At 38.4% G+C, this 27442-nt stretch overlaps 1 protein-coding gene across 50 annotated transcripts in view; it reads left to right on the forward strand.

Annotated features, from left to right (window-relative positions):
- SORBS2 (sorbin and SH3 domain containing 2) overlaps window positions 1-27442 on the forward strand; it is a 344412-nt gene that overhangs the window by 271974 nt on the left and 44996 nt on the right. For 33 of the 50 annotated variants that reach the window (XM_072763741.1, XM_072763717.1, XM_072763724.1 and 30 more), the window contains 5 exons: window positions 3549-3721; window positions 8682-8748; window positions 9470-9514; window positions 12257-12446; window positions 14603-14717. In XM_072763741.1, coding sequence (XP_072619842.1) covers window positions 3549-3721; window positions 8682-8748; window positions 9470-9514; window positions 12257-12446; window positions 14603-14717 — 590 coding nt within the window. Of the gene's footprint in view, window positions 1-3548; window positions 3722-4201; window positions 4513-8681; window positions 8749-9469; window positions 9515-12256; window positions 12447-14602; window positions 14718-22281; window positions 22366-24267; window positions 24325-27442 lie in introns of those variants that run through there. The other 17 variants (XM_072763727.1, XM_072763744.1, XM_026018227.2 and 14 more) reach the window with 6 other exon arrangements.

Raw genomic sequence — 27442 nt, forward strand, 5'->3', positions numbered from 1 at the left:
TGGCAAATACCATCCATGTTCAAGAGAGCCTGTTCTTTTGTGGAAAAGTTTTCATTGTAGAAATTTGTGTTGGTATATATAAAGAATGTTAAAGAGTTAAAACAGTCTAAAAAGGGAACAGGCTGCCTCACCAAAGAGTAAACAGTAAACTACTGCCTCACAAAGTAATAAACTGCTCTTCGAACTGAGACCAGAAGACCATTGGCCAGGGATATGAGTTCCTTTCAGTAATGAGCCCTGAATGTTATAGAGAGTTCTTAATCCTTTGAAAATTAAGAATTGGATGAAAGAAAGGTCTCCTCCAGAAAAAAAATGAACATTTGAACATTCATAAGGAAAAATTTTAAACATATAATTTCATGGAACTTGTGACCTCTTTGAAGCCTCCTGGATAAGAACTTGTACTATACGATAACAGATATTTTTATGTGGCAAAATATATTAGGACTATTTAGAAAGTAACAGAAGTATTTCTTAGTTTTAAGAATGTCAAAAAAAATCAAAACACTAAAAATCAAACCAGATCAAACCATCATCCGAATTCATGCTGAGAAAGTTTCCATGACGCTGAGTGGTTGGAAGGCTTCCAGACAGCAGGGAGGAAGGCGGTGGAAAGTTTGCCAGCAGCACACCTCTCAGAAAAGCAGGAGAGGACCAGTGCTCTCGCTACCACCACCCAGCAACAGAAAGAAATTAGAACATGAGGTTTTGACCCCCATTTCCTTTTCGACAGCAGGCAGGACCTCATCTTCCCCAACCCTGTTTGTTGAAAAACATGATGTCATCAGCTTACCCAGGAACATTCAGCATGCTCACTGTGGATCTCAACTTCTGTGGTCAACAAAACCTGTCTTACACTTACATGTAGCCCTGAGACTCATTAAAGAAAAGTCTAAATATCCTTGTGCCTTCTCTAATGCTGCTCCTGGGGATCATCTATGAATCTTAGAATGAGGTCCTTTAGAGTATAAGAAAGTAGAATACCTTTGTGCCATGAAGTTGCGCTTAAACCATCAGTCCATGGTGCAGTATTATGATGGGAGCCCATTATACCTAGATTTTTTTACACAGCTATACATTATCACACATCTATAGTAAAACTATAAGTTTTTCTAGGCCATAATATTTCCCCAAATAATTATCAAAGTCTGACTTTTTGTCTTCATTATCTGTCTTAATAAATATGACTTTGTCCCTCCTACCCCAAGAAATAGAATACATAAATCCTTGAATGCAGACAGGCTTTCATATTAGAGCATATCAGTGTGTAGACAAACCATTCTACGTGGAAAGAAATTCCCTATCTAAACACATGGAGCAGATTCCAATCGGCCAGTGCCAAGATAGGTCCTGAGGAGCATATATACATCTCTCCTGCCTTAAAGAAACTTTATATTGAGGACAAAAGACTACAAAAATGACTGTTAGTGCACCTATGGAAAAAAAATAAAGGTCTAAATTTGTATCATGTAAATATCAATTCATTGAATCTTGTGAACCACATTTGAAGAGAGAGTTAATGCTGTTTGCTTAGGCTGGGACTTTGCACATACGAAGTGCTTAAAAAATATTTGTTTTTTTAGGAGAAATACCACCATCATGATTTCTGACTCAAATCCTTTTGGGGATTAAATGGGAAATCAGAATCAAATACCACATTGTGTCGTAATTTAGAGTTGGCTTGAAAAGGATCCTGCTTTTATGTACAATGGCACATGAAACCATTCGTCATCAGCAACGGATTGAAAATACTTTTCGACTGCAAACTCAATTGAACATAGCCATAATAATAGTGATAGCACTTATAAATATTATAATAGATTTTAACTTATAGGGGTCCTCACTGTACTTTCCCTTATACTGATGAGTTAAATCCTTTTAAGTCTTACTTGTGAAGTTCTATATAAATTTGTTACAAAAACACAGTCATAGCTTTTGAGATGAATAGATGGACATACATGTACACACATATATATGTAATCAATTAAAGCTACCCTGGATCATTAGAACTTTTCCATATCCACATAGAAAGAGACCTTCCGAGTACTGGATCAGACTATGTCAAGAATCATTCTTGCTCACCAAAATTTTGAAATTTAGTATAAAAAAGCAGGGAGCCATATTATCAATTGTGCCCAATGAATGGTAATAATGTTGACCTTCATAAATATCTGTGAACTAAGAGTAAGTGGAATATATAGTACACGAAGTCCTCTCTGTTTCTTATGAAAATATACTAAAAGCTAATAAACACGGCATGAAGACAGGAACATGATAAATCTCAACTAATTTTTATGCTTAAGGTAATTTTTATACTCAAGGGGCAAGAAGTCCTGGGTTTTGGTATTTTAAAGTAAAAGCAAAGACATTATGGCCATAGTGGCTACTTAAATAAAAATCAGCACCGATGATTTAAAATCGTTTATTTAATCCATAAGCCCTCACATGTAAGTACATGTTTGGATGTGGAGATTTCCTTTTTTTTTTTTGGATGTGGAGGTGTCCTAATGTGATCTTTGTTTTCAGTTTACTTTTACGAAATTGCAGCTGTATACTCACCAGTCATATCTTTTGTTCTCAGAGGACATTTCTGCACTTTTAAATAATAGTAGTCAGCAATGTCACAAGAATACTAATGTCTCAGTTCCTGCCTCCTCATCTATAAAACAGAGCCAAACATACTAGAAGGATAAGATGAGGTGATACATATAAAGTCATTTCTTCAACAAATACCCACCAGTTGCTTTGACGTGGATGGACCTGGAGGGTATTATGCTGAGTGAAATAAGTCAATCAGAAAAGAACAAACATTATATGGTCTCATTCATTTGGGGAATATAAAAATTAGTGAAAGGGCATAAAGGGAAAGGAGAGAAAAATGAGTGAAAATATCAGTGAGGGTGACAAAACATGAGAGACACCTAACTCTGGGAAATGAACAAGGGGTAGTGGTAGGGGAGGTGGGCGGGGGGTTGGGGTGACTGGGTGATGGGCACTGAAGGGGGCATTTGGTGGGATGAACACTGGGTGTTATGCTATATGTTGGCAAATTGAACTCCAATAAAAAAAAAATTTTGTAAGTCATTTCTTAACACAGTGACTGCCCCAGGGTCACACAGTCTTTTTTTTTTTTTTTTAAGATTTTATTTATTCATGAGAGACACAGAGAGAGAGAGAGACAGGCAGACACAGGCAGAGGGAGAAGCAGGTTCCATGCAGGGAGCCCGATGTGGGACTCGATCCTGGGATTCTGGGGTCACACCCTGGGCCACTCAGGCGTCCCAGATGCTATTTGGGACTTTGAGCAAATGCTATTCTTCCTCTCAACCTTCTTCCGAAAATGACAAGGACCTTGTTGCTAGCATCCTGTTGGGTACATAGCTCCATGATAACAACAGGTGGCTCGAATGGAGGGTAAATGGGTTAAAAGAGATAGTGATGGAAATAAACCCCATGATAGAGTTGGCATCACTGTGCAAGAGGCACATCATCAATTTATGATTCCTTGTGCCTCAAATACATTATATGTCCCCAAACTGTCTCCGCAGATTCCACCGAGGCATATCCCCAGCACGCACAGTCTCTGGACGGCACCATGGGCAGCTCCATTCCACTGTACAGATCCTCAGAGGAGGAGAAGCGAGTGACCGTCATCAAAGCCCCGCACTACCCGGGGATCGGGCCCGTGGATGAATCTGGAATCCCCACAGCAATTAGAACGGTAGGGAATGCCAGGGTGTGCGTTGCTGCAGGGCTGTGCACAGACTCCACAAAGGATGGATTGTCGATGGCTTTGTGCATTCCTACGCTCTTATATAATGAGGATTGCCCTCTGTGCCATCTGAGTTCTCATGAATATTATGCTGTGTGTGGTGCAGAAAGAGAACTTGTCAATCGAAGCTAATCACACAATCTGGGTTTGCATTCTAATTGAAAATCATGAAAATTGCAATCTTGTTAAACAATAAAGGTATGTTTTGTTTTGTTCTACCTTTTCCCAACGAGTGTCAGGGCCATAGAGAGACAAAAGAGAAGGAACAAGAAAATGTGAATTCTTTGGCTGCATTGAATTCCCACGTGCATGGCAAATAAACCAGTGATTTGTTTCTTGAAATGGATGTGTGTTCACATCCAGGAGATTGGGAGCTGTGAATTGGGCTTTGGGAGGTGAGATGATTTTGGAGTGAAGGGAGTTAATGTCATGGAAAGGAAAAACTGTGAAGAGAAATACACATTTTCGTGTCCCTCTTCAGCTGTGCCTGCTGTGAGCCCTCAGTGATGATAAGTGAAAGTGTTTGGATTTTTTTTTTTTTTAAGTCTTTAAACTCTGCCAAAGTATTGCTCAGTGTGTCAGGGCAACCCCTTCTGGCAAAGCTCCGCAGCAGCAGAGACAGCTATTGAGAGCCTGGGCAGGCAGCGGCTCGCTGACCAGTCTACTCGCAGAGAAGGTTTGTGCTAGACGGCAGGAGGAAGACTCTGGAAACCAGGATGAGAGCAGCAGCATCTCTGCAGGTGAACTGGGGGGATGTGCAAGAAGTGGGCGCAGGCTGCACTCACGTGCCTGCAACAGCCACATACCTGGCGGGCTGTTGCCAAGAGCTGCTTCCCTGGAATGCGAACCCTGGGGGGCCAAAGACAATAGTGGGGAGAGGAAAAGAATGGGAAAAAGATCAGGGGGACAAAAGCAGTGGTAAGACTGCATTTCTCGCTTGGGGATTCCGTGTTCTCGAGAGAAGAGTTAGAAATCGATTATTCCAAGCATCTGTATTAGAATTGAAAGCCAGAAAGTCAATCTGCACACAGTTGCTGGGGTTGTAGACTCTGCTAGATGCTGGGAACGTTGAATGTGGCTAATTACAAAGTCCTAGAAAAATCTATGTTGGAGCTGATGATTGTCGTATTTAAGTAAAGTAATAGAAAAAGTTCAGGGATTGTGACTAACAGCCTTATGACAACTATATGTTTCTGGTGATGGTGTTTTGTCATTTGTTCCCCTTTTAAGCTTTCTGACTCAAAATGGTTAAATTTGAAACTTCTTTTCCAAATAATGGAAGGATGCAGTGTCAGACAGGAATGGTGTCGTCGGTTTTGTTTCATTGACCCTCAAGTCACAGTATATACACAAATTAGGAGATTCCCTGGTTCTATGTTGTTACAGATTTCTGTCTGAAAGGATTGTTATCTGAGATATCTGGGTGTGTCTTTAACTTGATAAATGATATATAAAAAAAACACACAAAAAGCTGGGCCAATTTTATTTTTATCCATAAGACATAATTTTCTTAAATAGCAAGGACTTGCTTACTTGCTTACTAGTTTTCAAAAGGAAAAAAAAACAGACATCGTAGTTAGTGAAAATCAAGTAGTATTAAAATTCTATATTGTCTCTCTACTTGCAAATCACAGCATGTTTAGATATGCATCAGCAGATACATGTACTAAACATTCGATGCTAGTTTCCTTTCTACAAAATGGAAAATGAAATATAAACAGCCCAGACGTTCCTTATAAGGAACCCTAATTTTTATGTACAGTCGTGCTCTTATTTAGACTTTTAAAACTTTGCAAAGAAGGCACAGGTCTGTGAAGACTCTTGTTCACGGGTCCCTATTTTCCAGGCTTGCCGAGCACATCCCCAAGTATAGCTGTGTTTACAAATGTTGAGTCAGGCCATCTCTGAGCCACCGCAGGCCAAGAATCTCCAAGGTTGTTTTTCTTTCTCATCCGTGTAGAAAGTAATGATTATCAGACTCGAATTGCTTCACACGGACTTTCTGCTCCGTGTATCCACCAAAGGCAGTCCTGTCTCAGTGTATCATGTTATAGTCTCATTTTAGACAACTAGCCTATACCAAGGAAACAGAATTTTGTAAAGTAAACTAGAAACTCTAGAAAGCCAAAAGTCGACAAATGTACCTTTGAGTGATTTGAATGAAGGCTCCCGGTCTGCCCTCTCTCAGGTGACCTGGGACGTCTGTGTTAGCCTTTTACTGCCATTCTTCACAACAACAAAAATCTCTAGGGTTCAGGTCTCAGGAGGTTGTCTAATTAAAGCCAGCTAGTTAAGTGAAATACAAGATTCCTTTCTTCTAGTTCAAATATAACACCGTTTGAGCCTTTTCAAAGCTAGAGAGGGCAAAAATAGAATGGAATCACTGTATACTCCTGTGTAGGAAATCTGTGTCTCTTCCCATTTTTGGAAATCTCTGCATGATAAATCAATGTAGAGTTCTGATACTTTGTAAACTGTAGAAATGTAAAATTCAGGTGCATTCTGCCAAAATTACAGAAAACAACTGAATCCTGAATTGCTAGTAGTTTAACTGTTCACACAAAGATAACCTTGAAGGACACATACGAAAGGAAACTTCCTTCAATTTGAGTAGACGTCTGTTTCCTTGGCCTCAATCTCAGCCATAACATGTCCATGACGCCATTTATAAAAGAGACTTTAAATGCTTAGAGTGCTTCATTTAGAAAGGGACACGGAGTTTTAGCATTGCCTTTTACCAGTTTCACGTTCCTCTTTGCCGACCAGTTGGGCACTTCCTGGCATCTCTGTGCTCACCATATAAAGCTAGCAGATGGCACAACTGAGCTCCTGCCTGATACGTGCCCTCCAGCAAGTGAAGAAAAAAAATCCTGTCTGTCAAGACACATTGCCATATACAGTGATATCACTTACTTATTAGATTTCCTTGTTGCTATTGGTTGTGTCCAGGTATGGCTGGGCAACATGTTGGCACAAAGTTAGGTCTTATTTTCTATGGCTGAATACGTAAAGGAAATAAAACTTAACGAAAGGGAAATTGATCTCTTATGAACACGTCCCTGAAAGACACACGTTCAGCTACTGTATTTAAACCAGCAAATAGGGCAGCCCCAGTGGCTCAGGGGTTTAGTGCCTGCCTTTGACCCAGGGCGTGATCCTGGAGTCCCGGGATCGAATCCCACGTCAGGCTCCCTGCGTGGAGCCCGCTTCTCCCTCTGCCTGTGTCTCTGCCTCTCTCCCTCCCTGTGTCTCTCATGAATGAATGAATGAATAAATAAATACCCAGCAAATAATAACTAGACTCCTGCTTCATCACTGCACCCCTCTCGCCAGCTCCCACCATCTGAATATAAGGTTAATCAACAATATCCTCAGCTTCTCCATTACAGAAAGCGCCTCAAGTGAATGATGAGGTGATTCATAACAAAGTCAAGTAGCTCTTAATGTTAATCTATATTTATGGTGACTATCAGAACCATATACCTTAGGTTCTGATATGGCACAGACTCTTCAGTTTCCAGATGAAAAATGCAATTACCACATTTCTGAGGAGAAATTTCAAAATAAATTTAGATATGGCACAGACTCCTCAGTTTCCAGATGAAAAATACAATTACCACATTTCTGAGGGGAAAAAAATAGGATATAAGGTCTATACCAAAGCTCAGTATAAAAAGCACAAGAATATTTTTGTGGCAGTCCTAACAGAATATTTTATATCAAGAGAACTGTCTCGGAAAATCCAGTTTATTTATTACCATACACAGAATGATTGAGTTTCTTGCTGGAGTATTTCTGGAAATGTTGAGATAAAGATCTTGCCAAGCAAAATCATTAATGATTATAAAGGTGCAGATCTCCTTCACAGGTGCACAGTCAGGTAGCATTCCATCTAATAACCTGGATTCATTCATTATTTTATTCTATAAATATGTAATGCTCCATACTGCTATTATCTATTGAGCGTATCTTATATTCTAGGTATCGTTCTAGGTCTTACTGTATATGTGGTTTCCTTCTATTTCCATAACAACCCTCTGATACAGATATAATTATCTCATCTTAGAAAGGACAAAATTGAGGCCTAAAAGCTTACTTAACTGGTCCAAATTCATATGGCTAAGAATTATGCAACAATAATTAAAGGAAGCAAGATTTGGATCTATGTTGAGCTGACACTAATTTTTTCTTCCCACTACAGTCCACTGTTCCTACCGTGTCCCAACCCAGGTGTGTGCAAGGAGCTTCTGCTCTAAAGGAATTTACAGTTTAGCCAGGCAAAGTCACATACATTTTATTCGCATGTTTAAAAACTTTCAAAACAATATTTACATCTTTTTAGATTTGCTGCAGAACTCCAGACTATGTACTCCGGACTATGTACATTCAGTATGTTAGTAATTTAGGCTAATAAATATGATATTTTTATTTCTCTAAATTTAAGCTGATAAGAATAGAGTTTGAAAGTCAAAAATATCCCCTCGTTAATTCTAAAAATAATGTCTTGGCCAGAACACTCACTAAAATGTTTTTAAGGATAATGATAATCATCACCAAAAGGAGGTAAGCAAACTATTACAACACCACAGCTTCTAGTCCATGAATTTTATATAAATATGTTTGTGCAAACATCAAGTATCTAAGGCTGGGCACAGTATGATTCAGAAAAATTAAAACCATAGCGTATGATGTTCCAATTCAGCCTAAACTCAAACAAAGGATAACCATATTTACAAGCTGCCTGCATAACTGGATAAGTCGCTGGTACTACCATCATGAGATAGATGGTTTTTTTAAATCACAGAACAGAAATCTGCTCTGAGAAAAGATAAAATATAGAAAGAAAAACACTGAGGAACACTGTTGATTTGGAACCAGTTTTTTAACCATTGGGCATTCTCTTTTATAGACAGTTGACAGACCAAAGGACTGGTACAAGACAATGTTTAAGCAGATTCACATGGTGCACAAGCCAGGTATGTATGTTACTGGGTTTTCTGATCAGACCCCATGGGGGAAGGCGGTATGTGTGCTCTCCTGTATAGTTCTGGTTCACACAAAATGTTAGGACCCCAGCAACACCGTGGCTGGCCCTCTTTCTCTTCTCTTCTCCTTACGTCACCCTCAAATCACAGACACCTGTGCTCCTGCCTCACTGCCGAACTGCCAAGAAGCCTCTTATTAGGTGACCCTTGGAGGGCCTCCAGGTGCTCTGGTCCCTTCCTCCTTCCCTGGGCACAACCTGGAGCGGTGTGGGGTGGTGTGTGCGTAAACAGAATCCTCGTTCCTCTGTCCGCACATGTCAGCTGCTTACCGAGAGAGTGAGCAGAAGTAGGTCTCTCCAGGTTGACAAGAGACCTTTAAAGCACTTCCCAGAGGAAATTTCATGATTTGGAAGAGAAGGCTGCCCAGAGAAGTGAGGACAATCCCTTGACCTTGTATGCTGGGGAGAGGGCAACAGAGCAAATGCGTTACAGACAAGCGAGCACAAGCTACAGGAGCCCAGCAACAAAACTATCTTAGAAAATTATAAAAATGAAAAAAAAAAGAGAAAATTATAAAAATGGTGTTATGAACCAGGCAAAATACGGTGGTTTTCTACCACATTTTTTTGCTTGTTTCTCTGAAGTGCTACTGTCTTGTTATGATACGGTGACCGGATCTGTATTACCATAATATTTATGTTTCATTTTCTAGATGATGACACAGACATGTATAATACTCCTTATACATATAATGCAGGTAGGACGGGTTTCCTTGCTCGCACTGAATCCTGTATGCTCGGCAATGCTTGGAAGCACTTCACACTCACTTTTTTACCCCTATTTGAGCCGCATGTTTTCGGTGTATACAATTAAGAGGATGCTGTTTTTCTTTTCTCAAAGCATGCATGACAAAAGGATCGATCTTTTCTCATGGAAATGAGAACTAATACTGTTTTATCTCATTCATTCTCACTGTCATTTCATTCTCGGCTTCAGGAATGTTTAACCAAAGTATGAAGGACAGCATGAAAGAACACACTGTAACTAGGGTACAAAATAAGATAAAGATCTCCTTTTATCAGCAGCGAGAGTGATCACAATTGCGTAAGATCTCTCAGATACACTTCACAAAAAACAAGTCCAGCAAAGTATTTTGTGACTCTGTCCATGCTTGTGCTCCAAAAATGCAACCATTCATTGAAGGATTTTTAAAAATCCCACTCCGCTGGGCCACTTTTCTGACTCACAGTTGCCAACGGTCATAATGGCACGACTTCAGTTCTGGACGTTTCTAACTTGTATTTGAGTGCGTTGGTATCCTGTGACGTGGAGTGAAGGACCCCTACAAATTGTTTCCCTTCCTCCTAAATGTCACAGTAGGAGATCCCATGTAGGGCCTCCTGTCACTTCCCAGCCTGGGCTGGGGACTGTTGCACAGCGTCTGTTTTTCCTTTCTTTAGAGCAAGCTCCAAGGCTTAAGCTGCTCATCTCCCTCTCAACAGCTGCAATCTCACGTAGGGACCCCCAGGGCAGCCTGGCCTCAGAACCGCATAGGGTCCCTGAAGGCCAGCACTCAGGGGGCCCTATAACTGTTAGGGAGTCTGCTAACCAGTCCCCAAAGGCAAATAGAGAAGAAAAACCGGACAGAACCAGGTTAACAAGCTGCAAGACCTCTGAGGTTTCCATCCTCACTCTTCCAGATAGCAGGAGGCCCAATAAAATGTTTTCCTTCAACTTTTATTCCTAGCCACACATCCTTTAGCTTGTTAAAAAACAAAATTCAGCCCAGTAAATTTTTACAGATATTACCGGCTTTGTTCAACGATTCATGAGTCTAGCAGCATCCAATCTAGCAGATAGAAAGGAGCTCCCAGGAGCTGCACAAAATGAAAGACTTTAATAGGCAGAAAGGAGCCAAATAAGGAAGTTATACTAGGGGAAAAAAATAGTGGGTAGGTGATGGCAAGGTTACTTTTCTTCTAAGGGATGGTCGGCGTCTATGTGTGAGATGACCTCACTAGTGCTGGCCAGGCGATTCCTGATTGTCTGGTTTAAGATTCCATTTCTAGAAGAGCCAAAACTGTAATTAAGTCTCCATTCGGTGATATGGAGCTTAGCATACATAAGTGACTCTACTTGGGGCCTGTTTTGTTTTTAACAAGCTGTAGAGTTAAAATCAGACTGTAGAATGCAGGCAAAACAGGTAGTGCAGACATCGTCTTTTATTTCTTCAAAGATTTATTTATTTATTTTATTCTGAGAGAGAGGGGGAGAGCACTGGCGGTGGGGAGAGGCAGAGAGGGAGACAGAGAGAACCTCAAGCAGATTCCCCACTGAGCAGGGAGCCACATGTGGGGCTTGATCTCAGGACCCTAAGATCACGACCTGAGCCGAAATCAAGAGCCTGAAGCTCAACCAGCTGAGCCACTCAGGTGCCCCCAGACATTGTCTTTTCACTTGTCCTGGCAATTTGTATGGACCTTTAGGAGAAGCGGATGAATGACAATTGACTTAACTCAAAAGACTAAGGTGGCAGGAAATTCAGAATTTTTAAAATTATTTTTACTATTGAAATTCTGTATCCATCTGTAATTAATAAATTGAACAGTAGTCACATATAACCTTGCAGAGCCCTTTCAAGATAGTTTTGCTGTTTCATAGGTAGACAAAGCAACTGCAACTAGACTCTCCCTGCTACTAACCCTGCATCCCAGGGTGCTGTGTCTTGTACTTCCTGCCTCTTTTTGTTTCTATTCTTAAGCCATCTCTGCTACCCACTTCCCCCACCCACCCAAATCAATCCTACAGGGCTGACCCTGGTGCCATGGGTTCCAAAATAACTCCACTGACCAATCCACCATCTTCTGAAATCTTTCATTCCTAATATGCGTTTTCCTCACTTGGCCGTTCTCATGTTACCAGTTATTTTCAATCACAATTCTATCCGTGTCTCATTTCCCCAGATACAGTACAAGCTTACAGAGGATTTTTCTGTCTTTAAGACTTGCTTATATACAGCACATATACAACTCGCTTAATATTTTGTTTGATTGCAATGAAGATTTTAATTATCATGTAAATCAGAGCTTTGAAAGTAATAGAAGAGATTTGGAAACAGTTCAGTGCACTATTTTTAATCTTCTTCTGAAAACTTATCTATGTTACTAGTTTATATTATCCAGGAGAAAATTTGCCGAGTACCTGTAAGTTTATTCCTAATTACCAGTCTAAATTATTACTAATTTCAAGATGATTTACTTAATCAGTCATTACGAATAAAATATATCAATTAACAAATTAACATGTTAATAATGATTAATCAATTAATACTATTCATAAATCGATTGAGAACATACTGCCCAATGCATGCATCATGAATATCCTCACTGATAAAAATTTTGGTCAAATCACTGGATATTTTCTGGAGTATAAATAATTTAAAGTGCTTTTAAAATATTATCTGCTTCTGTTTGTTTTGTTGTGTTGTGTTTCGTGACAGGCCTGTACAACTCACCCTACAGTGCTCAGTCACATCCTGCTGCAAAGACCCAGACCTACAGACCTCTCTCCAAAAGCCACTCTGACAATGGCACCGATGTCTTTAAGGACGCCTCCTCCCCTGTTCCTCCCCCACATGTTCCTCCTCCAGTCCCACCACTTCGACCAAGAGACCGATCTTCTACAGAAAAGTAAGACATTTTCCCCCAAACTGGCCTATATTTAGTTTCAGATGACAGTAAGACCATATGGCACTTAGTAGAAGACTCAGTGCTTATGTTACCAAGATAGTACATGTACTACTTTAATCAACACATGTGCCATGTTGACTTCCTCTATTGGGATTGTGGCAAACACAATCCTGGTTCATAATATTATAATCACCAAGGCTTGAAGTAACATGAGCACAGTCTTTTGATCAACAAATGCATATAGGAAGAAAATAAACAGAAATAATTGACACATACTTCCTCTGACGTAGCATGTCAGAGACTCTGCATTTAATTTTTGTTTTCCTCAGGTTTGGAATATTAGGTCTATTAGTGATTTACAGTTTCCCCTCTGGTACACAAAAACCTCTTTTTTTGAAAGCCGGTGAGGTTATTCATAAATAATAAATAAGGCATTAGTTGTGTCTGTGACTCATTTCTACCAACTTCTCAAGATGATACTAGTTTTCATTTCCCCACTGAAATTTTTATAGAAGCTATTCACATGAAGATAAAAATTTATAAACACACTTTATTACTGTGCAATTTTTTATTAGGATTATGACTAATAATCCTACTTATAGGTAACCTTTATTGAGGGCTCACTAGGAGCCAAGCACTATGCTAAGTACTTTCCTTGTATTATATCACTTAATTCTGTGAATGATCCAATGAGATATGTTCTATTTTAAACCTATTTTAGAGGAAAAAAAAAAAAAACACTGTGATTTAGAAAATAAAAGTAAATTGCTCCACTCATAAGCTCGTATGTCCAAGCCGATTCAAACTCAGCTCTGACTAAAGGCATGGTTCATGCAATACTAGCAATTAATAACAATATAAGAATTATTCATTGTTAATACTAATTACTAAGCATCCAACTATCATATTAATCCCATAAATATTACATTGTACCATTGTACCATTAAGAGTAACTGAGGGTTGTAGAAGATACAAGACATCATGAAACAGACACGCATCACATGTGAAGAGATCCTCACTTTAATCTCCTCCTGATAGACTATATGTTTGTAGGTGTGATGCCTTAAATTTGAGAAATAATTGGACAAAAATGGTATCTTTGCTATTAAAAGAGATCCAAAATTAACTCAAATTTAAATGTATTATTTGTCCTATGTTTAGTAGAAATAAATTTCTCATTAAGAAATATAAACTCTTAAAAATTCCTAGATGGCTTTCATATACATTGTCTCATGTGATGCTCAGAACCTCTCTGTTGAATATCATTTACCAGTTAGTGGTAAGCCAGGACCTGCCCCTAATTCTCCTGTCTCTTATACCATTTCTATTTCTTTCTATTTCCAATGTGCTACAGAGTCAGAATTTAACCCCATTCCATGGGTCAGAATTGCTCCCATCTATAGTCAGAAAATCCTCCTTTGAGAAAAATGTTTGTCCCACAGGAGGCCTTCTTGCGCCCTGGCTACCCAGAAAAGCTTTATTTTTCAACGTCCCTCATTGACCACCTTCTGAAGGCTATCCGTTCAGGAAAAAGCGCTGCTTCCAAGGTCTCCTATGCAAGATGGCTGTCTGACTCTGGTTTTTCAAGGCTAATACCAAAGAAGGGTCTCCCCAGCCACACAGCTTGCGTCTATGGATGGCAGCCCAAGTGACACTTTTGTACTTTCCCCAAACTGTGACGCCATTTGCAGGATAAATAATATCAAGCATGGCGTGTGCATTACTCCTTGTCACTTTGGATCAAGGATGCCAGGTCACAGAGTGGTGAGATAAACTCACATAACTCAATGGAGCATAACTGCCACTTACTCTAAACACAAATATACACAGCTGTTGTTTGTATACCATCCCAAGGGTTTACAAGCAGAGCCCTGGCTGCGTGTGTATCTACAAACCCCTGTGTGAGTTACTGAGCCAGCAGGATATTGTATGAAAGAAATTAGAGGAAAATATAATATGAAATAAAAGAAATGGCTTTTAAATCATTTACACAAAACAACATATAAATGTATTTTTTGCAGATTAACTTTTTATCCTGAGATATTTTTTTAAAAATCTATACTGAAATTAACTCTGTAAGCAGAGAGCAAGTGGTTTTATAGAACTGCTTTAAGCATATAGAATTATTTTATACATAACTTATTGTTTATTTCTAGGCATGACTGGGATCCTCCAGATAGAAAAGTGGACACAAGAAAGTTTCGTTCTGAGCCAAGGAGTATTTTTGAGTATGAACCTGGGAAGTCATCGATTCTGCAGCATGAAAGACCAGTAAGCACTTGTGATTAAACCAAATGCCAGTTCTCTAGGTTTCTGGGTTCCCAAGTAGACCTGAATTTTTTATGTTTAGCAATTTTTGTCACAAAGGTAATTTATGTATTTGGCAGTATTTAGAAATCCAGTTTATTTGGTTATCATGATTCGTGCATCTTATCTGAGAATTAAAGATATCCTCTCTAATATATTGTCCCTACCAACAAAATAGGGAACCCATTTGCATGTAACGATAGCTGTGCCTAATCATGACTCTGAGCTTAATTTTTTTTAAAAAAATTCATAAATGCAATCCTTAATTGCTAGTCTACATGGCTAATGAGAAAAATCATTCACGAGTCTCTTCTGATACAAATGGGCCTACACAGTCCCATCCCTTTGTTTCCATATCGGTTGCTTAATATTTCTTTGGATTAAGGGGAAATCTCCCAAATGCCTTTCTTTAAAAAAAAAAAAAAGTCATTTTAATTGATTCTTATTAAATCTCTCTCAGGTTACCAAGCCTCAAGCTTCCTGATTGTCAAATCTAATGGATCAAGATTATATTTAACTTTGCATGATTTCTCTATAGTTATTTAGTATATGCAATCAAAACGATACATAAACCTGAAAAAATAACCACTTGCCTCTTCAAAGTGCCATTAAACAAATAGGTTATTCTTTGGCCCTCTTGGTGTTTATCTTCCCAATCCTCCTTTCTGAGTCCTCTGCTTCCCCTCCTAGATCAGTGCCCTCAAGGTCTCCTTGAAACTAGAATTCCTTTGCCTTTCTATCCAAACCTGCTTCTAGAGATCCATTTATAATTTACTCTCCTCATTCTCTTAAAAGAATTTGGGTGGTGTCAGTGAACAGGAAAAAGATTTCCTTTGTTCACTCCTTTAAGACCATCCAAGAAAGCATATTATATATAATGCAAGGCCAGCCCTGAAATTTGATTGGAAACCTTTGGCTTTCCACACGCAACATGAGTGCCCTGATTTCATTTGTGAAACCCTGTATTTATGGTTATGTTCTTGAGAAACATGTTGAAAAACCTTATAATCACATAATTCATACATAATATTTATGTAAGCCTTCTGTGCCTTTCTTCAAATAACTCGTATCCTTTAGAGCAACACAACTTTACCAGAAAAACTGAAAGGGAAAAAAAAAAAAAGGAATGCCATCAGTTTGCAGTTTTAGTGCAGACTTAGAATCCATTCACTAGCTCCTATGATTGAATAGCATGATACTTTGAAATTTCTGGGATGAGAATTGAGTGAACCACGATGTGACCATTGCCTTAAATTAAAAATAATGAGCCTCAGATTGAAATGTAAATAACAAAATGATCATTGATGATCTTTCTAACAATTTGTAAGAGTGTTGTGATTGTACTGGAATGCTTTAGTAGCTGTGGTCTCGGGGGGCAGGATTGAGTCGAGAAGCTTCCTCACCAGGATATTTCTATTATTTACTCATTCAACAACATTTATTGAGCACCAACTATGTGCCAGACATTGTATTAAGTGCTAGGGACACAGTACTGAACAGGACACAGTCTCTACCATGAGGAACTTTGAGCCTTTCATTTGATGAGTATGCAGAGCTAGACTTGTATTCTAAGAATAATAGAAAGTTCTGGGAACATTTGCACTGCTGGAGATTTGGGTATGGAGGGGGCTCTGCAGCCACAGGAAAAAAGAAGCGGTGGGAACCAAGAAACTTGGAAGGAAATGAGAATGGACATCTTATGGGGAAATAGGACCAACATTCTTATTCTTCCTAAGCAACTTTGCTGGGAGACCAGCCTTATGCAAAAAGATTTGGGCTAGTCACCTGTATCAGTTTGGCCAAGCTTCTTTATTCGAAGATCAGGCTATTATCTTTCTTTCTTGCCATCATTCCTGAACTCATTCTCGTTGCCTTTCCTAAATCAGAAAAAAATACAAAAGGCGACATGTACAGTGATATCACAGAGACCGGCTGTCTACCGATGCGGTTTACACACGGGTCTGCAGTGTCTGTAACCCACAAGATGTAGAGCATGAGAGCAGATTGGCCACCTGATAGTGATACAACAGCAAACGAACAAAACCAGGATTTCAATGGAATGCGCTCTCCTGTCTTTTTACTGCCAGATAGTTTGTGAGCATCCCTTTGCTCTTTTCCTATTGAATTTTTGTAAATTATACAAAACCTCTTGGTAATTTTCTGCTGCTCTTTTGAACTCCTAGATGACCCCATAGCCTTCCCAAGTGTCATCCTGGATTCCCCTTTTTCCCAAACATCTCGAAGTCCTGCCTCTGGTAGAAATGCTGCTGTTACTCCTGTCTTCTAGTCCACAATATGTCCATTGTCCAGATTACAGTGACAGCCACCCATTTATTCCCCCTGATTCTGCAAACCAGTCCCCACACCTCCACACCTCTACACTCCACTAGGGCAATCTTTATGAAACTTTATAAGACTTTCTGCTTGAAATTGTCTGCTGATTCTCAAGTATCCTTGGAGCAAAATTCAAACCTCTTCATGCAATTTCCAAAAGACCTTGTGACCTGGCCCCCACCGACCTCATGTCTCTTCCTGCCCTTCCTGCCAATTCACTCTATTCCAGCTTTACAGATAACCTTCAATTCCTGCCTTCCTGGACTTTGCACAAGCTATTCCTCTGCCAGGAAAGCTCTCTCCATCCCATCTCATCCGTGGCCTTATCTCTTCTTCCAGGGTGTCATCACTGACCTCTCCAACCTGGGTGTGAAGCTCCCCTACTGTGTGCCTAGAGCACACTGCTGCATTTCCTCCTCACACACTGAATTCTAACAGCCTGTTCACCTGTCCATGTCCCTCACTACCTTTCCCTTACCTTGAAGGCAGGGACCATGTCTATGGCACCCATGGTATCCCCAACACCTTGCACAATGCCTGGCACATGGTAGGTGTTCAGTGAATAGTCATTGATCTAATAAGTGAATGAATGAATGAATGAATGAATGAATGAATGAATGAATGAATATAGACTTTACTCCTACAGTTGGTGGATGAAATTGGGGAGACTGAATCCCTGCTCTGTGGCTTATCTGTGAAGTCTATACACTCCTACTGACAAAAGGCACAGTGGTCTCCATCAAAGCACACACAATGGATTTGACATGTTGCTATCAGTGACTGTGGTTCACTAATTCTCTGGTTCCCCGGAGTATAAGGTGGGCAGAGGAGGCAGATTGCTCGAATAAAAATTCTTCCCCAGACTCTGGCCAAGGGATCCCCTTCTTCCTTAGGAATCAGTGGACCAAGCATTCATGTTTTTAGCAGGAAACTAAAGGTCAATGCAATTTTTTGAAGTGCATAGATACTCGTTTGCCTATAAATTTTAAAACATTTGATTAAAGGGATCTAATGTTTGATCTGCAAAAGTCCTTTGCAAGTACCAGGAATTATCTTTAACTGACTTGAACCGCAGTGTATTCCGTGAGGCAATCATATAAACTCTCTGCTGAGATTTTATTAATAAAAACTTTACATCCCTTCTGGATTGGATATATTTATAGGTGAGCCAAAATTAAATTAAATTACATTACATTAAATTAAGCACTTATTCAGGATTTCTTTACACATAATAAAATGAAAACAATATGAAGACATTACCTTTCTCTACAATAACTAAGCTGGCACATAATGATAAAAGCAGAAAGAAATAATCATCGAAAGCACTGTGCAGAGTCGAAATGCAATTTAAATCGCAGTGAACTTACACTTCCTTATCAATGAAGATTGTTAAAACTTACAGTAAGAATTTGGGGAGTTTCATTTGATGGTTTGAACCATAAAGAATGACGCCAGCTGACAATTCGTGTATCATTTATTGTGGAACCACAATAAATATAAAACATAGTAGTAAATGCCGTTAAAGCTTTAAAATCTAATGAGCATAAATTTTAAGGACCTAGGTTATGTTGGCACTTCTTTTTTGGGGGAACAACATATAGAAATCATATGCCTGCAATGAGAATACTGAGAATAGTAGAATTTCTATAACCTCAAAAGCAACTAAATGCTTTGAAATTGTAGGAAACAAAAGCTTTAGAAATGGTTCACCCTTGCTTGCCTTTAAATAAGAATCCTGTCTGATTTATAGTCTTAGGTTTTCTGAAGTACTTCCTCTTGCACTGATACGCATTTGTTTTAAGCACAGATTTGCCGGGTTTTTCAAAACGAGAAGAGAACAAGAAGGATTAGAAAAATGTGCAACTGTATATCTGCTTTTTTGTTGTTTTTATGAGCAATTCGAGTAAAATATAATCATACTTCCTAAGTGAGTTTCTTCTGAGTGCTCATACTGGTGTCAACTCAAAGGAACTTTCAAGTTATGCATGGAAAGAGTTGATTTAGTGAGATTATGAGTGTGTGTATATGTCTGTTGCTGACTTTCTGTATATGTATCACTGACTTTTGTGAGGCTTCTATGTACCTTAGCAGTGAATCTAGATTGCTACATAGTACTGTTGCATAACTAAAGGGATTCAATAGGTCAAGCAAGTTGAAAAGAAAATTCTAGTTCTGCCACTTGCATTTCTTTACAGACGATACTCAAATTAGTATAAAAGTACTAATTGAGATTTTGCTATTCCCAAAATACTATTTTTATTAAGTTCTGAAGTTATAGATAATTATCAATGATCATTGTCTAGGGCATTCTCTCTGCTAATGTCTATTGCCATGGATTCTAGATAGTTGCCCACTGAGACTGTGAATTAAATTTTTAATCTACAAAATCATAATTCATGAAAAACTGTCATTCTAAGTTTTGGTGCAGGATGGCAGATATTCCCCCCTTTCCATATTCTATCATAGAAATATGTATCTATAACTCAGGATTTCATAATATCTGTTTGTTATATATTTTCTTACAGTAGAAGTCAAAGTGAAGTTGTAACCACTGGTAAATATATTTATTTGTTTAGTAAATTTGCTGCCCTCTGCTGTTCAAAATATTTTTTAAACAAATTTTGTTTCCTCTAACTTTCTATCTCCCTTTAGCAAAACAAAATACTACATCTGAAAGCAGATTTATAAAATAAAGAATTATAAAATCAAGATATAAAATTCTAATATTATTAGACGTATTATATTACAAACAATGAGATTTAAAAGCACCAAATCTTAGTTTTCTTGTGGAAGAAGTACTAGGCCTCTATAGAAAGAACAAAAACTACTAGAACATTCTCTCTAATGTCAATTACTCTAAAAATCAGCTCCAGTAGAACTATTCCATGAAATATTCATATGCTGCAGCCATTATCTAAATGATAATTGGAGAAAATAATATTTTGGTAGTATCAAAATCTCAATTAGTACTTTTGTACTATTGAATCAGTTATAAATTGAGTCAAGTGTTCCGCAATATCTCCCATAGTAATTAGAGGATATTCTCCACAACATTGTAATAGTGAAACAAAATAATATTTTAAAAGAAGGAAAAGAACAATTGCAATACCAGAGCACCATTGTGGGTTTTTTTGTATCTGTGTACATGTTTTCTTCCTGTCTCATCCAGACACAGGCTTTGTGATACTATTGTAAATACTGTACAAGCACATGATCATATTCAACTTTTATCGCTTACCATTCTACCATAAACATTCCCCAGAGTTACTACACGGTCTTTATCATTATGATCACATATTTTGGATAACTTGGGCCCTTTCACTATTTTGTTATGATGCCTCAAATTTTCCTATCAATGTTTGTAGCTACCATCATAATCTCCTATTATAAAATGTTGAAATAAAAAGAGCACATCTCTAAAAAAATATTTTGGATATAATTGATTATTGCATCCAGACTGTATACGATTAACAAAAGATTGGGAATTCAAAAAGCCAATAAAACACTTGGACAAGCTAATGGCAAAATAATGGCTTTTGTTAGAATATGGGCTATCTCAAAACACTCAATATTACAAAGAATATGTCCTCTCTTGGCCAGGGTGGGTGACTTTTAGGGAACTAGGGTGTACCTTTTTTTCTGACTTAAAATGTAACTGTCCAACTGTACCATGTTTAATTAATGTTATGTAACAATTGTCAAAGAAGTAATAACCCAGATGTAGTACTTTAGGCATCTCCATTTAATATTAAATCAATAACCTGAATCAGTCTGATCAGGCATGTGTTATGTAAAGGCATCTAGGATATTGTTGGATAAAGTAAATGCTCCATATCTGGGTTTTCTATTACTAAAGCAATTGTATATATTTTCTCAAACTCTTTATATTAACACTTCTAGTGTTTCTATCTTAAATATAATATTCAGAAACCATCAGAGGGGAGCAAGTCAACTATAAAAATTGGCTTTTTCTCTGAATTAGAGTGTCAACCAAAGCAGAGTGGGATCCTCTTGCTCACCCTCTCCCCACCCTTAGCTAGCTGCAGTAATGGGAAAACCCAACCCCTTCACTACTCCAGCTCAAGGTAGATAGGTAGGTGATTCTTGGGGTGGTAGCTCACAAAATGTGCTCATTCTTCACTTTCCGGGAGGCTCCTTGTCTTCACATCTTTTCAGTGGTCCAGACCATTCCTAAATTATCTGGGTCTCCCCAGGGGCACCTTACTTTTCTGAAACATATCCTCCTGCTAACTGGTGTCCTCTTGGTTCCATCAAGAACCTCCATCTAATGAATCAGTGTTTCCTTCACCCCTCTTTCTTACAGCCCTCTCTCCCAACAACTCCAACACCTGTTTCAAGGGAACCTGGCCGGAAGCCTCTTTCTGTTTCACCATACGGAGAAGTAACTGGTAGCCCCTCCCCTCCGCCCAGGACTGGCCTCCCCCTACCGAGCCCGTGCACCCCAGCTCTTTCTCCCATCTGGGTGAGCTCCTTCCTTCATTACCTTATCAAATGCCCTTCGGGAATCTCAGGGAGTTAGCCCTGGGTCTCTAGAGGCTAAGGGGGCAATCGGAGCCTAGTTACTCACCACCACCCCCACCTTGCTGCCCCCACTAGACCCCCTCTTCATGCCAGTCTACCCCCACCAGCCTCCTGGCACCTTTCACTCCTTCTCCCCACCTCTCTTCCCATCTTTCCCTCCCCCTCTCCACCAGGCTCTCCATATATCTGCACCCGAGCCAACTGTCTGCAGAATGTAGCCTTACATGCTGGGATCAATGAGGGCAGGGGCGGCCGAGTGACTCACCCCGATGAGCTACTTGGTGACTAAGTGGAGTCTATTTTAACTTTCATAGGCTGAATCTAGCCTATTTTTGGTGTGCTCTCCTTGCTCCTTCTGGCTGTCACAGTTTTTCGTAGTTTGTGCATCAGGCTAAGGAGAAAAGTCAAAAGAGAAGACAGGTGGACAGAGGAAGTGATTAGGGGCCTAGGTGATGCCAACGAAGCTCATCTCCATTTCCTAATTTTACTCATTTTGCTTTACATCCTTTGTTCTCTCCTGCTGAGATTTGTCGGATGAGAGTCGGTGCATGTTCGCGTGCGAATGCGCGTGTGTGTTGTTCATACCACACAGCGTTTCCCTCACTCAGCTCAGTATGCCTTTTCCTTCCCTTTGCCTTCACATCTGCTCCAGACTGATCGCATAAATCCAGATGACATAGATTTAGAAAATGAGCCCTGGTATAAATTCTTTTCAGAACTGGAGTTTGGACGCCCGGTAAGTGAGGCTAGCCTATTAATTTAAGAAAATTAGGGGAATGTTGTTTGGTTTATAAAACATAACCATTATCAGAAGAGACAGGTTTCATTTACAGAACAAAATAATGTATACTAGATAGACAAACTGGGTACAGCTTAGCCCACATTCACTTCTGTACCATTAAACCTGCTCTGACGCTGCCTATGTATTTTTTCCTTAGCACGCGTCATGCATTAGGATGATTATATCTAAACAAATTTAAAATGCTGAGATAGTTTCTGTCCTAGACTATTCAGACAATTGTTACAGGTTTAAAGAAGATTTATATTTGTTTACAGTCCATTTTGGTCTAGTTCAATCAGAAGCAGTATTGTGACATTTATAATAATAGTTCTATTATTATAGCTTCTGTTTGCTGTTGAACTACCAAGCACTGGAGAGTACTGGGTTCTGAACTCCATCTCAGTGAGTTCTCTGGATGCTACGCCAATAAGAAGTAACCCGAGAGGTTAAGTAGTCTGCACAGGATAGTAAGTGGTAGAGCCAGAAGTTAAACCCAGGCCTATGGAACAAACCAAAAATCCCTGGGCAATTTCCACAATAATATACTGTCAATATACTCCCACTATAAAATACCTCAATTACCCTTAAGGATATAAGGAAAGAGAAAAAAAAAATCTTGTGGACTTTGATTTCTGGTTTTGCTAGTAAAAATCTTATCCACAAATGCCCCCCTGCCCCAAGGCGGGCCTTACGAGAATTGCTTAGTCTGTTTGGGTTAGAGTCAACCCAAATCCTTAATAACAATTTCCTTTTTTTTTTTTTTTTTAAAGATTTTACTTATTCATGAAAGACACAGAGGGAGAGGCAGAGACATAAGCAGAGAGAGAAGCAGGCTCCCTACGAGGAGCCGGATGTAGGACTCGATCCCAGGACTCTGGGATCACACCCTGAGCCAAAGGCAGATGCTCAACCTCTGAGCCACCCAGGCATCCCAACAATTTCCTCTATTAACTTAAGTTTTATTGGGGAACTCTATCAACCAATACCTATACATTTGGTATGTGTCAGTTACATATTTTTAATACTCTTAATGGTGTTTCTGAATTTTAAATTCTTAAAGAACATAACATTTCCACTACACAGACTTTTGTTGATGGTCACAGAGTATAATCTATCTTTTACTATATCAGACACTGACTTACATACTCACAAACTGACCATATATTGGATACTGGGTGCTTAGAGTTGTCCCTCTCCTCCATTAAAAAACAAAGGACACTTGGTTAGATTCCTTATTTTATTGAGCTGGATCAAAAGTGACTGTAAGTGAATATAAACCAAAGAATTTTTCCTAGAATTTCTATACCTAGAAGGAAAAGTGTTTTTCTTAATTTATATACACATATTCACATAAATACATTTTATTTTAGAGAAAAAAAAATCCTCTAGCTTTATTTTATATGTATTGTTATTATTAATTACCTGGTTTGTAGGGACTAAGCCAATTTCTGAGCCTAAATTATCAGCATTTTTTCATAATCATTTTCAGCCACATGGAAACTCACCAGCATGCCATCCACCTGCTATTTTAATGTTTCTTTAATGTACCTTGCATTCCTTTGTGGCTAGAGACTATGAGTGTTCATTTTGATCTGATGAAATGAGTTTATAAATATACTAATCAAATCACTAGTAATTTTGCCCAGTGCTTGAGAATATTTACGAACATTCCACTCTTCCTCCTAGGCCACCCCCACCCCCATTTGGCTCCATTCATGCACTCTTTATGTGTGTCTGATGCTATCAGCACTCAATCTCTAACTGTTGTCACCTTTTCCACATGTCCATTCCTTGCTGCCATTGACTCTCCTCCATTCCATCTCTACACTTCTGCTTATGTGGTGCATCTACACCCAGCCTCCTAAAAAGGCTCTGGACTATGTTCAAGATCATTCTTCTGGTGTTTCCAATGAGGTAAAAACAAATTATTCTCTTTTTCAGATTTATCTTTAGGAGCTGTTACTGTGATTCTGAACCATCCGTGTTTTAACGATTCACTGTTGTGTCTAAGCTATTGTGGAAAATCGGTCTTCCTATCATTGTGTTGTATCCAGGATCATTGCTTAGACATTAACTATTCCAAAGTTGTTGTTGACTCTTTCTAAAATGCAGGTGAAGAACCATTCCAGCCATAACCTTCAGTTGAACTCCTCAACACAGTCCTGGTATCCAGGAGTGTGACAAAAAAATCAAAAGTAGTACTCTTACTGCATATATCAACCATCTGTTTTGATTAGATTGTGTAAAATACTATACAGAGCCATTTTTTCATCATGCTTGGAGGTGCAGAATGACAGATTCTTAATTACATGTTTATGCCCTGCATATTCTTAAAATTTTTGTAAATCTTTCATTTGCCTAAATACAATTTGTGGATTTTAGCATCAGATAAAATCAAGAATAAGACTGACAAACAACTGGGACACATGTCACAATTTCCCAGTTCCACATCCTTGACAGGCATTACTAATCTTTCTCAATGCTATAATCCAGGAAACCACTATAATAGATTATAACTGGCATGTGAGATGAAGTGCATTTGCCGTCTCTATTTTAGAATGTTCATGACAATCTGCTAGGTAAAAAATTTATGCCAGGCAATGTCAAATTTTATTTGATTTAGTCAGAGAAAGTATGAAAAAGGAAGAAACAATCCAGAGTCGAAGCTTTTTATCCTGCTTTCTGCAAAGAAAAATGAAATTATTTGGAAAGCAGATTTAAGACTTATTGGTTGACTTGAGCAAAAGTGACAATTTTGCTAAACATCAGCTATATAAAAGCCTCTCTGGTAATTCTTAGAAGCAGCTAGAATGGGAGCAAAGTACATAAACTGGTTTTACACCGTAGTTTCTCTGTGGTCCTAAGTATATATAAAAATAATAAATATCGTCATCAAAAAGTCTTCACTTGATTAAATATGTGCAACTAGAAAATAAAACTAGTAAGATATCTATGCCTCAGGAAGTACTATTGACACACAGTGATGACCACTGGAATCATGGGCACTGTCTCAGCAGGAAATATCCAACTTCCTGAAGCTTCAATTTGCAATTCTAAATTCGGTATCAGAGCTCATATTAACATACAAAAGTAATCAAATATTTAGATATAAGATAAAAGCAAAATAGAATAATCCAGAACATCCTAAGTTACTGAATGCAGTCATTTCTAAAGGCTTATATTTTGTAGACAGATAATCTAATGACAATCAAATACAAGTAATTCTATTCTGTATGTTATGCTACCTTCACATCTGAAGAAAGGGTATCATTTCTACATATGAAGAGCCCAAGAATTTATTTTGGAAGGCAATTTGGTCAGATGGTTTCCTGTTATTTTAGTCAGATAGTTTTAGGATGTTTTTAAGGTGGTTGTTTCTTTGAGAATTTACATAAAATTTGGAGATCACTGTGTCCAACTCACTCATTTTTAAGTCAAAAAAGTAGAGCCCAACAATTTTTTAAAACTATATCCCAAATCACAAGATAAGATGGTGGCAAGTTAAAAATAAAATAGAGTCTCATAGCCTTTGCTTCCATTCTATTCCCTTTATACCACATGTTAGCATGTCCAAGAGATACATTTAGAATTCAAATCTTTTAGAAACAAGTTATTAATATTATTCCTTATTAACTATTTTTGTGAAATAAGTTCCTGTAATTAATATTACATAATAACTCTTGGGCTAAATAAAGATAGTAGAAACTTTCTATGCGTTCTACATGTTATAGTAGTGGCAAAATAATCACATAAAAAAGCACTTTGCTGATGGTTAAACTGAATTGCCATTATCTCTTTGGAATGAAGAAGGAGTGTTGTATGGTTCTGGAATACTAATTTCACATCATGGCTTTTCAGAATGTAAAAACATATATTTTGATAAGGTACTGGATTCCATCTTCAATATCCTTATGTAAAACATTTCGGGTAAAATCTGTAACTGTTTACACATTACCCTAATATCATTTATCAACTGCCTTGCATATCCCATTAATAGCATACTTTCTAATCCATGAAACTGAGAAACTGGCATTATTGAAGAACAATTAAGGACTTTTAAGCAAAGTTTAATCACATAGCAGAAAGAGTGATTCAGTGTCCATACTTTATTAAAATGAACTTCATCTAGGTATGTTATATGTAAATACTCAGTAGATCATAATAGGTAAAATCAGCTACCCCTTCTCTGCAGATGATTTCCACTTCAGAATGAATATCATTCATACAATTATCATAAAGTTTTCCTCTCTTAGTCATCTATCTAGACCTTTTACTATTTCCTTATAATTTAATAAAGAATTTCCTTTGATTATACGTAAAAATCACAAAACTAATTTCAGTTAATTTTGGATTGTGGAAACCAGCACAAGGAGGAATCATTGTAGTTTCTTTGCCTAAACCTAAAACACAATTAATTTATCAGTGTAGAGCCTTCGCTTCTTACACTATGTTTTATCTCACATTACAATTTTGTCTAGGCTCATTCCAAGCCTGAAATTCAAAATTTCTGGTCACTATAGGATGATCACTCCAAGATGTTCTGCAATTGACACTTCTTAAAAATCAACTGTGGTTGTGGTTGGGTTGTTCTGTGAATACTGTGATCCTCAGAAGCAGTAACTCTGAGGCTACTTGGTGTTGCTTTTCTGCAAACATGTAGAATTAATATTCTTTTTTTTTTGCGGGGGGGGGGGTAAGGATTTTTCTTTTTTAAAGAAAGAGAGTGAATGAGTGAGAAAGAGCACAGCAAGGGGGAGAGAAAGGCAGACTTCCCACTAAGCAGGGAGCCTGACTCAGGGCTCCATCTCAGGACTCTGGTATCATGGCCTAAGGCAGACACTTAACCGACTGACCCTCCCAGGTGCCCTAGAAATAATATTTATAAATCAAAATATAATTATCTGGTTTTATTTGTTGACCCATTTGCTTTCCTTTTTATTTAGTATTTATTTTTTCCACCTTTCTAGTATCCAATTCAGAGTTCAGCAAGCAAAGTAATCATGCAAATTTATCAGATTAGTGGACTGAATTT

The sequence above is a fragment of the Vulpes vulpes genome, chromosome 7 (genome assembly GCF_048418805.1).
Source record: "Vulpes vulpes isolate BD-2025 chromosome 7, VulVul3, whole genome shotgun sequence".
NCBI classification, from domain to species: domain Eukaryota; kingdom Metazoa; phylum Chordata; class Mammalia; order Carnivora; family Canidae; genus Vulpes; species Vulpes vulpes.